This window comes from Mizuhopecten yessoensis, unplaced genomic scaffold (assembly GCF_002113885.1).
Source record: "Mizuhopecten yessoensis strain PY_sf001 unplaced genomic scaffold, ASM211388v2 scaffold11043, whole genome shotgun sequence".
Lineage (NCBI taxonomy): Eukaryota > Metazoa > Mollusca > Bivalvia > Pectinida > Pectinidae > Mizuhopecten > Mizuhopecten yessoensis.
The window spans coordinates 275,346-294,270 of NW_018408850.1; the positions used below are offsets into that span (position 1 = coordinate 275,346).

Consider the following 18,925-nt stretch of genomic DNA (forward strand, 5'->3'; position numbering starts at 1 on the left):
AAAAGTCAGAGACAGTCCGGGTAAATGTCTATATTAGCAACAAGATGGTGAAAATTCCTGCTGAGATGTGAAATGTTTTGCTGGAGACAATCAAGATACAGTTATTCTGACTACATGGTAACGAAATATATAAAATGCATAGGTCTTTATTCTGTCAAATATACAGCGAAATGTACTGTGTCGATCCAAGTTGCCGACATTTAAGCAGCATTAGTTTATCCTTTAAACAAAAATGTCACGTTTGTCCTGCTTATTGTTATTAATGTCATGGATAACGGAAATGACATGTAAACATCGCTTGGAGGAGCGGACCGTATTCTATATCTGCATACGTATATGTCTGCAACATTTGAGTTAATAGGACTTAATGTTATATTCATGTACTATGTAACTTGATTTATGTAGTAATATACTTGTACTCTTTGTATCCTATAACCAACTCAATATTGTCTATACAAATCAGGTAACCATTCAACACAGATAAAAACAGGATTTTCAGTAGATAGACTGCATTACTATACTGATCAAAGTCGATGGTGCTTTTTTAGTTATAGCAACATACACTTGCTGTTATAAATCACAAAATCTAAAAAAACAAACAATACATAAGTCATAACTGAAATGAGGACAAGGAAACTAATACCTTAAGTTTTTGGCTGTTCTGTAACCAAAGCCATGAACTTATTGTTTTATTTTGCAGTCATGTCTTTTTCAACCACTACCTTAATGTTTCAGATAGCGCCAGCTATAAATCTAATCATCTTTAATACTGCACCACATATGTCAGGGGTTTATCTGGGGTTTTGGGGAAACTACATTTTTTTATTTTGAGGGGAAAATTATAAATCTAATAAGGGATTTTTTTTTCACAAAAAAAACTGCTTTTGAAGAAAAAATGTAAAATAGCACCAAAAATCTAAGAAATATAAATATTTTTACCAAAACCTAGGGGAACTTTTAACAATTTACTGAACTTAATTAAGGGAAAATAAGCACAAATTTTGAACCCATTACCGGAAGTAAAAAAAGGTCTAGATCAACCCCTTCATGTACATTCATGATAATGTCAGCAGAATCAATTATATTGTGATAAATAAACTTCTACTATTGATGAAATTGTTCCGCTTGCCAGCATGTTGATAATCATCAATGCTAAATTCGCTACAACTTTTTAGTTTCTGTTGGAGGTTATGCAAACCTTGTCCAAAAGTTATGATTTCTGGAACACGGAACCTAAAGATGACAGTCCATGCAGTCAGTTAAAATATCCACACTGCAGGCCTGTGCACACCTTCTACACGGTGTATCTACTGGTTAATTTCCTTATTATAAAATATATAATATATATATAGGAAAATTAAAATTCCATGCAAAATAGAAAGGGATCAAATTCATTAATTTAGCCATGCATGCTTGCAATTATTGCCTGGGTGATTGAAGATTTTTACTTGCCGATCGAATCAGAAACTCATCACCATAACTTTTCATCAATTACCAGTAAATAACATGAATGAACCTCAACAAAGGAAACCCCAGAACAGATACTGTTACATATAAGCATATATTTCACTTTCTTGGTGTTTTTTTCAGAGAAGCAATTACCAGCAGTGATTTGCAAGTTAGGGGATGTTATAACTTTTAAGCCATCTTTGATATATCCAGAGTGTAGGTGAGCGTAACCCCTTGATATCGAGGATGCTTTTAAGCATAGATAGGAGTTATTGAGTATAAAGAACTTTAATGCTTGCACTATTTTATGGAGAACCTAGATGGGGGAGCAGATCAACTGTAACCAATATCCATTGTGTCCTGTATCCTTGTTTCACATTCTGTCTCAATTCATTGTCATACTTGTAGCTCTAATGCAACTTTATTTCTTAAATGTTTTTGATAAAACTAGAACACTGACTGGTCAGTAAGGGCCCTGTCTTGTGGAAATATATCCCCCATAATCATCAAGAAGTATAATCTGTCCATATAGCTGAGCTTGACTTTTGCTATTTGGACTTCAAAAAGAATCGCAAGGAAGCAAAATATACATTTTACATGTACTATGATGTGAGTCTGAATTGTTTCCTTCCACCTCCATATTTGCTGGGCTAACAGAAATTTAAATACCGGTGCAATACTCATTTGTTACCTTTGAATTGTTTTATTTAACCTTATAAACCTCCTCAATCAAGAGCCAGGGTCAAAGTCAGAGGTCCACTTTGTCTTTGACCTTTGGACCCAAATGCCCTTGACCATTAACCCAGCGACCCTGATCTTTGGTCAGTTGACTTATTCTATAATTCCGACCAACTTTGCTTCATAATATCATAACAAAATGTTCATCAGTGAAAAATACAAAACTTGACCTTGACCCCGTAACCTGGACCTAAGGTCAGTTGACTCTGTGTTAAGTTCTGAACAACATTGACATAATGTCATAACAAAATGTTCATAAGGGAAAAGGTACAACATTTAACCTTCACCTTTGACCCACTGACCTTGACCTTTGATCAATTGATTCCTTGTTTAATTCTGAGCTACATTGCTTCAAAGTGTCATAGCGAAATGTTCACCAGTGAAAAGATACAAAATTTAACCTTGCCCTTTGACCCAATGACCTTGACCTTTGGTCAGTTGACTCTTTGTTTAATTCTGATCTACTTTGCTTCATCATGTCTTAACAAAATTTTCATCAGTGAAAAGATGCAAAATTTGACCTTGACCTTTCAATCTAATGACCTTGACCTTTGACCTTGACTTTTTACCTCAGTGTGTCTCTTTGTTTAATTCCGAACAACTTTGCTCCATAATGTCATAGCGAAATGTTCACCAGTGAAAAGCTACAAAATTTGACCTTGACCCCTGACCCGATGACCTTGACCTTTGGTCAGTTGACTCCTTGTTTAATTCTGATCAACTTTGCTTCATAATGTCATAACAAAATGTTCATCAGTGAAAAGATGTAAAATTTGACCTTGACCTTTGAACCTAATGACCTTGACCTTTGACCTTGACTTTTTACCTCAATGTGTATTTTTGTGAACTGAACATCTTGACCAAGTTTCATGTACATCGGTCAATAAATACCAAAGTTATCAGCCAGGAACAAAATTTGTGGACGGACAGACAGACAGACAGACAGACAGACAGACAGAGTGATTACTATAGGGCCCTAACTATATAAATTTACATGTAGGTCAAGCATGAGAATACCTTGAATGGGTTTATTTAGTTTAAACATATATTTATTGTTATAATCTCTGAACACAGGATTAGCCACAAGTTTCTCCAACTAATTATATTAACACATTCTACAAATGAACTTAAATTTACAATAATAAGATAACAATAATATTGTGTTGAAATGGTCATCATAAGATAGAGTACCGAGTTACAGTTGATAATGCTCCAACAACTGTGTTGTTAAACTCATGCATTCACCCCTAACAACACATTTGAACTCTTCCATTTCAAAGGTTGGAATAGTTCATTATGAAATTTCAGGGGTGAATGAGTTAAATTACAAATATTTATCTTTATGCATTTAAATGACTAATATATTATAAAGTACGTTCTAGCAGCCTATACCATAATCAGCTTAGTTTGCCATAGTATTTCTTTACTTAAGGGCTGAAACAATATATGAATAAACATATTTGCTGACCTAAACAAAATAAGATAAGCATGCAGAGAGAAAAAAAAAGTATTTTGTGATTATTCCATAGAGGTATGTTATACCTCAGCCCATACTGTCAATTATTTTACCTCTCCATTACCATTTGGTTGAAATAATCCTTTCAAGAAGTGTATTAATTAATGAAAAAAATAACATTGCCAATCAACTTCAAGTGGATGTTGTCCAGTCATCTTTACTGACTGACTTAACATTTTTTTTTTATCTGTATTGACTGTTCTCTAATACCATGACTGACTTAACAAATTTTCTTTATCTGTATTCTCTGATACCAGGACTGACTTAACAGGTAGAGGACTGATTTATGTTATTTTTTACAGGTACATGATGCAAAAGTCCTTTTGCATTTTTTTACCCAGAAAGTGTAGATTAGTTACCCAATTAGTAGCGGGCAGGGTAAATATCTTGCAATTGTTCATTTACTTAGTTATCCGTGTGTCTGTGTGTTAGGATCTTGTTGGGACTTTAACTTTTAAAATCTTGAGGAATATTTGTATTATGTTGTATTGTGTGTATTGTGAAAAAACAGTGAGTCACTTACTGTATAATATTGTACCCTTATGTTCAAGGTCACATCAAGAGTTGAAATTCTTGCCATTATAAACGTCACAAAACCTTTGAAGGTTATCAAGTAGATATGAATATTTTACCGTGAGGGTGTGTTGCTAGCCACATACAAGACCATAAAGGTCAAGGTCCAAGCAAGGGTCAAAGGTCAAAATACTGCAAGGATTGTTCACCATGGCTATTACAAAACCAAAGAATACTTTTTAATGAGACTTTCTAAAGGTCAAAGGTCAAATAATGCTTGTCCAGACTATTCAATTTAAAAAAAAAAACCAGACATAATCAGCATAAGTCTGAGAGTTGATCCTATACTTAGCCAGAGCTTGATAAACTACTCATTTCATGATAACTTAGACAGGAAATATCAAATACAACCAGTTTTGCTATAGTCATTAATTTGTGATGTCTGTATTAAATTTCCTTGTGCTGTTACAATGGATAATATTACACATATTACACATATAAAAAGTGATGAGGTTATTACACTGCATAACAGCCTGATCATGAGTGTGCGATAAATAAGTATAACACATGTCACATACCGCTCTCCAATCAGTTAACTCAAGGTCGAAGGAAGGGGTCAAAGGTCAGATTGTCGAGTCATAGACAGTAACTTAAATTTGGATTGTGCTGTGGCAGTGCCTCCTGCAGAATACGTTTATATAATCGAACAGAGCTAATCTTTTACTGTGTGGTTTCTTTTTGTTCATGATATGTATTTTCAACAAACTGTTCAAAATGATCAAGTGATTAAATCTTGGAACAGCCATTTTTGCATAAACAAAACCTTTGTGTTTTCTGTGTTTACTGGTGCTACCAGGCAAAAACAAAATTATCTGAAATCATTCAGGAAATAATTTCTGTCATATTTTGAATTTGACGTCACTGTTATTAGCCCCCATTTACCTCGAATAGTAATTAAATGATGTAACAACTTGAATAGTTTGTAATTTGAAACCATTCACGTAATGGTTCTGGCTGTGTTTCCTTCTAGTACATATATATATATTCTTGGTTTGTAAATGTATATCTATCTTAACACACATACATACATGTACAACAGTAATAAAAGAAATATAATAAGGTCCAGTTATTGATTTTCTCCACCCTTCGCAGTATATTGATTCCCGACAAAGGAATTATAAACACGTGTTTGTGCGTCTTAGCTCGCTCATCTATCACTTTGTTACCACAGGCAGTAGTGCAGGCCTGTGTTGACACTTCAGATTAATAATATAAAACCTCTAGAAAAAATTAAAGGTAAAATGAATAAAGATATGTTCCGACAGAATTTTCACCGAAATTATTTGTCCTGGTTGTCGGCGCTGCCCCTAGCAATTGTCAGGTTAAATGCAGGCAGAGGTCATGAAGCACAAAAAGAACAGAATCCTTACAAGCTGGATGTCTAATTCAGTTAATTATGGTTTTATTGTACTCATGATCTAGATGCAGTGAGATTTAGAATTGTACTTAGTCAGGAAATATATGCAGTACAAGCTGTGTTTTCACATTCACTCCTAGGAACATTATGTAATACTTCGATCAATTAAGACATTTGATATCATGTGATGTAATACATTAGAAACATACGTTAAAATGCATTTTGTGAAAACTCATTCTAAGGTATAAAATCAGGATGGTAAATGAATTAGAATTTACCTGATGATGACAGCTGGTGATCCAATTTCAGTTTTGTGATGAAACCAGAATAGCACTATTTACCTGTTGAATAATACACACACCTGAATCAGCTTCTGTATCTCTTAGGATTCTGCCATACTGGACTACAAGGAGGTGCTATAGCTTTATGCCCAGTAAACATGCATCAATTATGTATTATTGACCCAGGTGATAACACTACGGCAATATATTGCTTGGCTGCAAGGGAACCGCAGATTTTCTCCAGCTCTTCAAGGTGGTCTAGTGTAAAATTAGCCATGTATATATATACTGCATCGCTGAAGATCTTAGTTTGCTGCAGGTAGATTCTGCGACTTGATCCTATCACATGTACTGGTACCAATGTAATTTTCAGAGTTATATCAAGTAAAGAAATTGATCAGCATGCCAAGTAAGTGTAATGTTAACTTTTCAGTATTTTTACACAGTTTTATGAGTTGACCTTGACGTTGTGTTGGTATTATAGCCCCTTGTATTTCGTATCTACTGTCACTGTATGTGTGTCTATTGCTCCGACGTTGTTAATTGGACGGCATCCTCATCTGTAAATGTAAGTCATGACTATAAAATCGAAACCGGCCACTGACATTGAATCAGGAATTCATTTTCTTGCCGTCGGGATGGGATTGAGTGTTAATGAAAATAACATAAACAGAAGAAAACAAGTTTCTTCAGAATTGGATATAAAAAATAGTAGTTATTGGTTATTTTTTTCCCAACAAATTAATATTAAATATTCCCAATGTTTTGAGATATATTTTTTTCTAACCTGGATTAACTTGGACATCCCTCTAGAAGTTCTTCTTTTTTTAATTATACTCTTATTTTTTGCCTTTTATGTGATTTATTTACTTTTAAATGTTGATAGCTTTATCTGGACCGTGTGTCACGTGTAAACCTTCCTAAAATCCTTTAAAATATCAATAAATCTTCAATTTTGGCTCTAACAAAGTAATTAGAGGCTTCAGAATAACACAAATGATTCAATACTATGTTATATGCTATATAATTTATGTTTTAAATGTCTCACGAATTTCTCACGAATTCAGAGAAAAAATCTCACTATTTTTGACCAAATCTCACTAAAAATAATCACTGATCTCACTATTTTGCACTGGAAAGTTATGGCATGTATGTCATCAGGTGTCAAATGGTCTTCATTAATATGCATGGGAAACCAGTGTTTTGCTTGTGATGATCCAAGGAGGCATTCAATTTGATATATAGTACCAATTTTCATTGTCTGTGCTGAAGTAGTCTACTTTTGATGATTGAACCAGGGGTCCTCGGACACATACCCAGGTAATACTGTCACCAGCAGTAAAAGTAATTTACTTGTAATGGACTGCGAGTGGCCTTTTTAACAATTATTTCTTCAGAACAGTATTGTTTCGATTATGTTTGACATGCAAGGAGCATTTGGTAACATCATTAGTTTGTCACTGTCAGTGATGGGCCAGGAACTCTAAGTAACATTTGTCACTGTCAGTGATGGGCCAGGAACTCTAAGTAACATTTGTCACTGTCAGTGATGGGCCAGGAACTCTAAGTAACATTTGTCACTGTCAGTGATGGGCCAGGAACTCTAAGTAACATTTGTCACTGTCAGTGATGGGCCAGGAACTCTAAGTAACATTTGTCACTGTCAGTGATGGGCCAGGAACTCTAAGTAACATTTGTCACTGTCAGTGATGGGCCAGGAACTCTAAGTAACATTTGTCACTGTCAGTGATGGGCCAGGAACTCTAAGTAACATTTGTCACTGTCAGTGATGGGCCAGGATCTCTAAGTAACATTTGTCACTGTCAGTGATGGACCAGGAACTCTAAGTAACATTTTAACCCTGTTGGTATTAATTGGTGTCAATATTCAACCAGGAGGTCTTAGTAAGTAACAATTGTCACTACACACTGTATAGTTTTTTTTGACTTGTGATGGACGTTAGGTTACATTAATAATTGTTATTCCCGGGACAGTATGTGGCCTGTAATTGAACCAGGAGGCCTTAATTATTAGTATTGAGTAAACAAAAATGTCACGTTTTAATTGTGAATGGGCCAGGAACTCTTAGTAACATTTGGCGCTGTCTGTATTAATTTGTGTCAATGTTACACCAGGAGGCCCTAATAAGTAACAATTGTCACTGTCAGTATATATCTCAATGTTACACCAGGAGGCCCTAATAAGTAGCATTTGTCACTGTCAGTACAGTGTTTTAATTGTGATTGGGCCAGGAACTCTTAGTAACATTTGGCACTGTCAGTATTAATCTGTGTCAATGTTACACCAGGAGGCCCTAATAAGTAACAATTGTCACTGTCAGTATATACGTCAATGTTACCCCAGAAGGCCCTAATAAGTAACAATTGTCACTGTCGGTATATACGTCAATGTTACACCAGAAGGCCCTAATAAGTAACAATTGTCACTGTCAGTATATACGTCAATGTTACACCAGAAGGCCCTAATAAGTAACAATTGTCACTGTCAGTATATACGTCAATGTTACACCAGGAGGCCCTAATAAGTAGCATTTGTCACTGTACAGTACAGTGTTTTAATTGTGATTGGGCCAGGAACTCTTAGTAACATTTGGCGCCGTCAGTATTAATCTGTGTCAATGTTACACCAGGAAGCCCTAATAAGTAACAATTGTCTCTGTCAGTATATACGTCAATGTTATACCAGGAGGCCCTAATAAGTAACATTTGTCACCGCCAGTATATACGTCAATGTTACACCAGGAGGCCCTAATCAGTAACATTTGTCACTGTCAGTATATACGTCAATGTTACACCAGGAGGCGTCACCACATACAGTGTTTAACTTGAGATGGAAGGTTATATTGATAATTGTTATCCCAGGACAGCGTACAATTTATATTGCCTTTGATTGATCAACTGAGGAGGCTGTGATACCAATTGTTGCTTTATTTTGGTGCAGGATGTCACTTGTGATTGGACAGAGTGGGTAGGTGGGTTGAGGGTTGATAATGGTTGTGTAATTATATATAACAGGAGAAAGAGAAATACACGATCAAACCACGAATCAAACCCAGACCCTCTGAACTCTAAATGAACACTCTACCAATTGAGCTAATTACCTGGTTGCCGTCACGATCAACCCAGTCCAGTTGTGCTAAATTCCTCCCTCTTTTTTCTAAGCCTTTAATTGCCCCTGAAGACAACACTATTTACAACCCATATTTGGGTATCCATTTGCTTAGACTATACATCCAATGCTTGAAACAAGGGTTGGCAAGGTTGCCAATTTTGTAACAAGAGAAAGGGAATTTCTGCACAACCAGACTGGGACTCGAACCAAGGACCCTCCATACTTTAGACGGTCACTCTAGCTGCAAATTGAGTTACCTGAGGTACCTGGTTGCTAGCAATCAACCCAGCCCAGTTGTGCTAAATTCCTCCCTCTTTTTTCTAAGCCTTTGCCCCAGAAGACATCACTATTTACAACCCAGAGACTCGAACCGGGCACATTAATTGAACTCTAGATAGACACTTTACCAATTGTTTCAAGTTTATTTTACTTGAAAATATGGTGGACCAGGAGGCCTTGATGTGTAGTGCTTAATTGTCACTGTCAGTATTGTATGAATGACTTGTTGAAAAATAAGCTCACCAGGGGGTTTATTTCTAAGAAATATGTAATACACACCAAAATAGAAGTATTGATAATCAAATAGACCCCATATAAAAACAATAATGTTAAATGTTATACACACGTATAGATATTTATCAGTGCCTTTTCTATAGTCCAACTACATTGTGCATTGTACATTGTAACCTTAAATTTACTCATTAAATATACAGACACTATAATGTAGTCGCTTCTAATCAGGTTATCCCTCTCATGATCATGATCTGTCGTGGATTTAATTCCTGGACATACATTTAAGCTTGCCTGTCTGGAGATCAGGTTCAAAAGATTGTGTTTTTGATCATTTAAATTTTAGGGGTAGCTAGGTTATGTGAAAACTTGCCACCATTTACATGTTTTTGTTTTACTAGCATTTTTCTACTTTTTCTTGGATTAATCTTATCCAGATTTAATTTCTTGATTTTTAAAGATAATCAACAAATATATTATGAATATCATACTATTCTGTACACAAGGATAGAATAAATTTGATATTCATATCTGATTCATTCATGTCCTTTGACTTACTGGATTGACAAATAGAGTTAACATTGACATAAGTACCAAACAACACTGCTGGCTGAATGGTGATGTATTTTTAATGGGACTCCCCCGTACACGCTATGACATATTCCTTAACGTTGCTGTCTGATTGTATAACTTAAGTGTGCAACTGTAAGTAAAGTACTTTAATGACTTGAAAATGTCTTTCACAACACCGGGACACAACAATTTAGAAGTGGTAGTACATATATAATTATGGTCCTATATTTATAATTATAACACTGTCATCCATAAATTGTGTCCTGTATATATACAGTGCTCTAAAACACCTTGGAAATCAGCTGGAAGTCTTGTCCTAGCTTCAGTTTTAGAGACCAACAATGTGTATGGTTGATTTTTGGGTATTCATATGTCACTGCAGTTACTTATAGTAATATATTACAATAAGAATATACCATATGAAGTACTTTGCAAGATAGTGCATTTATTATACATTTTACCAGTATATTCAAAAAATGTACTACCTCTATTTATTTGCTGTATATAATTAAACCTGTTCCATGTCTTTGATAACAAAGGCATCTGACATTCTGCTACCACAAGCCCTCCACCACTGGGTCGCGGGTTCGAGGCCTGAGTGGGGTAGTCGCCAGGTACTGGCCATAGGTGGGTGGTTTTTCTCCGGGAACTCCGGCTTTCCTCCACCACCAAAACCTGGCACGTCCTTAAATGACCATAGCTGTTAATAGGACGTAAAACACAAACAAACCAAACTGATAAAAGTACTTTTTGTCATTTATGAAATTACTGTTAAAAAATCCTGTAGCTGTAAACATTGTACATTTTATCATACATTGTATCTTGACCATATGTAAGATGAGCTTCATGCTCAATATGTTATCAAGATTAAATAAAGCCTATATTTATAGCAATATTGTTCCACCTTTTTTTCTGTTTGAATTGAATTTGTAGAATTGCCTTAATTCTATTGCCATGTTTGATTATGTCAGTGTGGGAATTTGAATTATTTTTTAATTTTTATCCACAGAACTAAAGCTACGGAACATGGAGCCTGACCCAGATGAACATTCTCACCCTGGGGAGGAAGGGCTAGTATGGACAGAAGAACATGCACAGCATTCTATAGGTGAGATACACATCTTCGGTTGAGCCAATTTCTTAATAGCTGATCATAAGTTTGCACTCAATTATTAAGTTGTCACAGCATACAAAAATTGTAGCTTTCTTCATGAATTTTTTTATGGATGGTTATTGAACGGTATTTTAAATTATGCTTTATGATTTTGGTCTGGAAAAAAATAATCTTTTTAGTTTTTTTCTGCTCTGGAAAAATGAGTTGCTACAGTTTTGAATATTTTCATACAAACATCAACTGAAAGGACATTTGCAGATAATGTAAGGAAATAACCAGATGTAACTCATGATGGTAATTCTCCAGAGTAAGGAATAAAATTAATGTAAACCAAACTCAAAATGTTGAACTATAGAACATGTAACACTACCATCATGATATTTTCCTTTGTTTAAGAAAGAAAATGTGCTTAAAATAATAATGAAATTTTAATAATACATTTTGTTTTACTTTAAAAGGTAAAGACCCCAAGGCAGGCTATAACAAGTTTACGGAGCAGGCACGAGGGATGATTTCGCAGGAAAAAATATGCGCCCTTTTCTGCGGAGGGAAGAAGTGCAAGTACTGTAGCCCAGACTTATGGCCAAAGGAAAAAATGGTCATCAAAGGACTGTTTTCAAGCTGGTAAAAATAGACACTTATTACTGAATTAAACTCAGCATTTCTTACGGAGGCAAATTGTATATCTTAGCCGTAACAATTATTCCGAGGTCAATGAAGACATTGAAAATTAATTCAAATAGTAAGGCAAGCTCAAGCTTGAAGTACTAAAACATACTTGAAAATGTGTTCTGCTATTAACTCATTCACCCCTGAAGACACATTTGAACTCGTCCAATTCAATAGTTGGAATAGTTCATTATAAAATTTCAGGGGTGAATGAGTTAAACTTGCTTCAGGATTTTCTTCCGTTCTGTGTTAGTCTGGAGTCATGGTCTAGAGGTACTATACACAGTAAGAACTACTTTACCAGATGCGGTTGGTTTAAACGTCTATGGTATTTCACCTGTTTGGGATATATAGAATGGTGACTGTGTACTTAGATATATAGAGCGTGTTCGGAGTAACTTGTGTACATTAGAGCCTCATTATCAAGTCCTGACATCTAATTTTGTGTTCGTCATGACCTCATTGGTTCTTACGCATTGTACACTAAATCATACCTGCCATTAGTTTTCAATAATGAAATGGTAGTCATGGATGGTCAAAATGAAGGTCAAGCCAGCTAATTGTAGGTCATTTCAGAGTCATCAAATCAGTTGTAAGGCAGTTTAGTTATAAGTATCAAAATTTGCCTTTCATCATATTAATATGTCAAACATTTTATGTAATGCTAATTTTTATATTTAAAACTTTAAAAAGCTGTTTTTTAACTATTTTCAAAAGTTCAAATAATCGGTGCATATGCAGAAGATTTCAAAAAATACTACAATCTGCAGATGTCATGGAGATCATTTGTAGGTTTACCTGTACAAATTCAGTTGGCTTGACAGGTATGCTAATTTCTAAAAGAAATGAGAGCATTGATTCAAAGTTAGTTTTTAAAAAAAGGTAGAGATTTTTATGATATTTTTACCAGTGAAATTTTAGAAATTATTGATTCAATATGAGTGGGTTTTTTTCACTACTGTAAGAAAATATAGAAATATTTTTCACTAGTAAAAAATAAAACTCAGATTTAAATCAAAATGAATTCGTATAAATTCAACACTGTAAACCGAGGTTCACTCCGATCACAGTGCAAAGAAAATTGGTATCCTGAGGTACGCTGGCTGTTTGTTACAGTAATTTGCCTCATAATAATTAAGGTTCTTAAAATGTTGTAAACAAAATCTGTTATATTTCTTGTTTTGTTGTTAGGCAAAACAATATGTACTTGAACTTTTTGGAACTATTCAAGCATTTCACTAGTAAAATAAATATAAATGTTCCCCCTCAACAACTAACATTATAAGTCTGCTGGACCAGCAGAAAAGTAACCCAACTGTGACATGTACATATATGTACCCTATAACATGTTGTGTCTGATAGAATGACAACACTTAATAACACACACATTTTCTCTGTTGACTTGTTGACAGGATTACAGAGAACATTGTTGCCATGTCCAGACCAGCAGATGAACTGATAGACAAATACGACATCATAGGCCAGTTTAAAGAGTAAGTGTACATACATACACAGGTACAGTATTATAAATGTTCGATTATTATAACAGGATTATATAGTTATATTATTTTGTATATTATACTGTAAGGCAACACAACCGGTTCTTTGCTGGTGGCCAAGTGGTTAAGGCATCTGACATTATGCTACGTACCACTAGCCCTCCACCAGTGGGTCGCAAGGTTCGAAGCCTGTTGGGGACAGTCGCCAAGTTCTGGCCGTAGGTCTGTGGTTTTTCTCCGGGAACTCCAACTTTCCTTCACCACCAAATTTAAACCTGGCGCATCCTTTGGTTCTCTGAATTTAAGCCTGTTTCGAAGCCCATATGAAACATGCTTGATTGAGGAGAAACTAAGAATCGTGATTCCCTACTGCAAGGGCAATGAAGATTTTATTATGCCAAAAATATCAATCAATCAATAAAAAAAATCCATAAAACAGAGATGATAAGGTTGACACGCCATTTTTGACGTCTGCTTCCGTCATTCTGAACTAGGTTGTGGTGGTTCTTGCTGATTTATCGAGTGAGGCTCTGAATTAGGGAAATATTATCGCAGAAACTTGAGCACATGAGGGTGACATGATGTTTTATTGCCCTGTCATGTGACCAGTATCATCCTATCAGACACTGTTATAAAGATGAGGTATAGGTAATGATATGTTTTGTAAATTAGACGTTGGGTATGATATTATTTTGTATTTGATGATGGTGAAAATTTGTTATATATTACCGGATGAGTATAAAATTAACGTATAATGATGGATATATTGTTTTACATATAGTATATATTATATTACAGGATGGGTATAAGAACTATAATAAACATGCAGTCCCAGGGAGAACATGCTGATTGTGGTTACGGTATAAATAAGAAAAGTGGCTTCTCGTACAGCCCACAGCGGTTTATGGATAATGGCGGTGAGTCTATATAGTAATAGGTAATACATACATGCTTATTATTCATTTGTGCTTATTACAAAATTAGTTCTTAGCTCAGAAGGGCAAGTGAGCTTATGCAATGGCGCAGCGTCCGTCGTCCGTTGTCCGTCTGTCAACTTTTCCTTTAAAACACTACTTGTCTTGAACGACTGAGTGGATTTTAGCTAACTTTGGTCTGGAGCATCCTTGGGCCAAGGGGACTCAAGTTTGTTTAAACGGTGGGTGTGCCCCCCCCCCTAGGGACAGAGGAGAGGCCCAATAGGGGAAATAGAGGTAAAACTTTTTAAATCCTTCTACAAGCCTAGGGATTAAGGGATTTTATCCTTATTTAGTCTGAACCATCCTTGGACCATGGGGACTCAATTTTGTATAAATGGTGGGTGTGGCCCCCCTTTGGGGCAGTGTGGTAGAGCCAAATAGGGGAAATAGAGGAAAAACTTTTAATAGGGGAAATGGAGGAAAAACTTTTTAAATCCTTTTTCTAGCGTAGGGATAAAGGGATATTATTCTAATTTAATCTGAAGCATCCTTGGACCATGGGGACTTAATTTTGTATAAACGGTGGGTGTGGCCCCTCTAGGGGCAGAGAGATGGGTCCGAATAGGGGAAATAGAGGTAATTAAATGTTTAAAATCCTTCTTCTACCATTGGGATTAAGGTATTTCATCCTAATTCGGTCTGCGAATCCTTAGGCCAAGGGGACTCAATTTTGTATGAAAGATGGGTGTAGCCCCCCCTAGGGGCAGAAGACAGAGGCTAAATAGGGGAAATAGAGGTAAAACCTTTGAAATCTTTCTACTACCCTAGGGATTCAGAGATTTTATCCCAATTTTGTCTCCACCAAGTTGTCTAGCATTGCCTGTTACTATTAGGGTTTATTCATTAAAATAGGATGGCCACTAGGCCGCCATCTTGGATTTTGACATTTGAAGTTTGTTTTTGCTATATCTCCAGAAATACTGGATGGATCGTTCTGAAATTTCTTATGTACATACAGTACCTACCAAGGTGTGCTATATTTTTATTTTTCATATCACGTACTTTAAACATTTCCAGGTGAGCGATACAGACCCTCTGGGCCTCTTGTTAATATGTGTTTTCCCAAGTAAAAATATATAGATCTCTTATAATAGGTTACCTGGTACATTGTAAGTCTGAGAATAAACCCACCACTTGTTTAGATTTAATGGCATATTCTAGAGAAATGTTAAACTGTACATATCCATAGTTATGTTAAACCATGTTGTTACCAGGAAAATCTCAAAGCTTTGTTTTCTAAGCCAACTTAATAGTTTGGACAGCTCATTTGTATTTTGTTCCTTTGTCTTAACTTTTGGAAAAGGGTTGGTTCTAAACGATTGACTTGATAATTTTTAGAATCCAATATAAATGACCATCATTTATAGATATAACAAGTAATATGCAAGCTGTTACTAATCTGTATATTTTTTTTTTTTGTATTTTTAGTTTACTTCTACAACTTTTGCTGGTAAGTAAGCTTATATTAAAATATTAATACACAAAAATGATCAGTAAAATATTTAAATTAATAGCAAATGAGTGAAGAAATAATTTAAACTTCATTTAGGTTCCTTAGGTAAAACATTTGACAAACTTAAATAGGAGTCATAGTACATGTATGTATACCGCAGTTAGAACTAGACTGTTTCCCTGAAATAAATTGTAGGATCCAATACTCTCATTGACTGCTATGTCTTCATGTCTGTCTGCCTGTCACAGTTTTTTGTTTGAAACATAATTTTAACAATATACAAAAATACATTATGATTAGGGAACTTGGTACACAAATACGGTAGCATTCAGGCAAAGAAGGGATATAGAGTTATTCCCCTTTCTGTAATAGAAACATAATCATTTGCATGTACGTCCTTTTTCGCAGCATCAGTTTGATGTATGCAAGATGACTTTATGAAAATTTGTTTATCTGATAAGACATTCAGGTGTTTATGCAGCAACCACAACTATTTCTCTTGATAGTGAGTAATCTCCCCTTTTTATAAAGAAAATATTTTGTCACTCTTCCTAGCTTGCATTGTTCAGAGCATAGTTTTAAAGTATTAAAAATATCTTTACGAAACTGAATACACCTAGTATAGATAACAAAGACATTGTATAGTGCACAAATACCACAGCTGTTGCTCCTGCAAAAGTACATGTGTGTCACATTTTCTTTGTAATCAGCAAAACAAATGTTTACCAAGGCAAGCAATGTTTCGAGGATTTATGCATCAGTTGCCCTTATTTGCATGTTGTTTCTTGGAATTATTAGCAGAAGTATATGTCTGTAGGTAACGAAATAATTCATTATGTCCTAGCTATATTTGTTGTTGAAGTCATGGTAATTAATTTAATATTTTGTTACACCTCCAGGCCAGATTATGGTGTGGGGTCGCTCAGCTCTATACTTGACATGGTGAAGGTCATGCAGTTTGCTGTATCAGAGGGCAAGGTCGCTGTCCACTGTCATGCTGGTCTAGGTATGTAATTTTCATCAATTTCTTTCAGAAAAGAAACAAAAAAAATGGATGTGAAGTCACTTGTAATACTAGAGAATTTTAGAAGTCTTCATGCCTAAAATAGAATTAAAAATATTATGATTCAGTGACTGCAAAATGAAATATAGGATTTCATTTATATCTATTGTATATATCTTTCAACACTTGTTTTTAAAAAAGATATTTCCAGTGAAACAATTTTATTTACTCTGCCATATTCCTTGGCATTACCAACAGTATAGGGGGTGTTTAATAAAAAAATAGTACAGCATTATCTTACAGTTCTATAGTCCCTCGAGTACTAGGCTTACAGTTCTATAGTCCCTCGAATACTAGGCTTACAGTTCTATAGTCCCTCGAATCCTAGGCTTACAGTTCTATAGTCCCTCGAATACTAGGCTTACAGTTCTATAGTCCCTCGAATAGGCTTACAGTTCTATAGTCCCTCGAATAGGTTTACAGTTAGTCCCTCGAATAGGCTTACAGTTCTATATCCCCTCAAATACTAGGCCTACAGTTCTATAGTCCCCTCGAATAGGCTTACAGTTCTATAGTTCCTCAAATAGGCTTACAGTTCTATAGTCCCTCAAATAGGCTTACAGTTATATAGTCCCTCGAAATCTAGGCATACAGTTCTATAGTCCCTCGAATACTAGGCTTATACAGTTCTATAGTCTCTCGAATACTAGGCTTACAGTTCTATAGTCCCTCGAATAGGCTTACAGTTCTATAGTCCCTCGAATACTAGGCTTACAGTTCTATAGTCCCTCAAATAGGCTTACAGTTCTATAGTCCAACGAATAGGCTTACAGTTCTATAGTCCCTCAAATAGGCTTACAGTTCTATTGTCCTTCGAATAGGCTTACAGTTCTATAGTCCCTCAAATAGGCTTACAGTTCTATAGTCCCTCGAAATCTAGGCATACAGTTCTATAGTCCCTCGAATACTAGGCTTACAGTTCTATAGTCCCTCAAATAGGCTTACAGTTCTATAGTCCCTCGAATACTAGGCCTACAGTTCTATAGTCCCTCAAATAGGCTTACAGTTCTATAGTCCAACGAATAGGCTTACAGTTCTATAGTCCCTCCAATACTAGGCTTACAGTTCTATAGTCTTTCGAATAGCATTTCATGCAGAAAGAAAACAATTATGCCCACCATTTTATATATATATATCTGCTTACTGAGTAACTGCTGTTGTTGGTTGACAGGACGTACAGGGGTAATGATCGCTACCTACCTGGTCTTCACTAACAGAATCTCCGGTAACCTTGCCATCCACTATGTCAGATCTCAGAGGTAAGGAATGATTGTAATCTCCGGTAACCTTGCTATCCACTACGTCAGATCCCAGAGGTAAGGAATGATTGTAATCTCCGGTAACCTTGCCATCCACTATGTCAGATCTCAGAGGCAAGGAATGATTGTAATCTCCGGTAACCTTGCCATCCACTATGTCAGATCTCAGAGGTAAGGAATGATTGTAATCTCCGGTAACATTGCCATCCACTACGTCAGATCTCAGAGGTAAGGAATGATTGTAATCTCCGGTAACCTTGCCATCCACTACGTCAGATCTCAGAGGTAAGGAATGATTGTAATCTCAGGTAACACTGCCATCCACTACGTCAGATCTCAGAGGAAAGGAATGATTGTAATCTCCGGTAACACTGCCATCCACTACGCCAGATCTCAGAGGTACGGAACGATTGTAATCTCAGGTAACCTTGCCATCCACTACGTCAGATCTCAGAGGTAAGGAATGATTGTAATCTCTGCATGTGTACAGTTCACTCTTTCATTTATTTTATCAAATGTCAAAGTTTTCTGACATTTTTAGCCCACCATCATCTGATGGTGGGCTTTTCAAATCACCCTTCGTCAGTTGTCCGTCATCTGTCATCCATCCTTAATCAATTATTGTTATCGCTATTTCTCAGAAAGTACAGGAGGGATATCTTTCTTAAATTTGATATGAAGGTTTCCCTTGGTCTGTGGTTGTACATGTTTACTTTTGAGACTGATCGTGTAAACAAAATGGCCAACAGGTGGCCATCTTGA

General features: G+C 35.7%; 1 protein-coding gene across 2 annotated transcripts in view; it reads left to right on the forward strand.

Annotated features, from left to right (window-relative positions):
- The first annotated feature begins 25 nt into the window (after positions 1 to 25).
- Positions 26 to 18,925, forward strand: part of LOC110464939 (protein tyrosine phosphatase domain-containing protein 1-like) — a 31,006-nt gene continuing 12,106 nt past the window's right edge. The window contains exons 1-8 of one of the 2 annotated variants that reach the window (XM_021520426.1): positions 26 to 117; positions 11,139 to 11,237; positions 11,702 to 11,867; positions 13,325 to 13,405; positions 14,210 to 14,328; positions 15,817 to 15,838; positions 16,741 to 16,847; positions 18,076 to 18,163. In XM_021520426.1, coding sequence (XP_021376101.1) covers positions 11,156 to 11,237; positions 11,702 to 11,867; positions 13,325 to 13,405; positions 14,210 to 14,328; positions 15,817 to 15,838; positions 16,741 to 16,847; positions 18,076 to 18,163 — 665 coding nt within the window. In that variant the 5' untranslated portion in view covers positions 26 to 117; positions 11,139 to 11,155. Of the gene's footprint in view, positions 118 to 6,280; positions 6,324 to 11,138; positions 11,238 to 11,701; positions 11,868 to 13,324; positions 13,406 to 14,209; positions 14,329 to 15,816; positions 15,839 to 16,740; positions 16,848 to 18,075; positions 18,164 to 18,925 lie in introns of those variants that run through there. The other variant, XM_021520425.1, reaches the window with a different exon arrangement.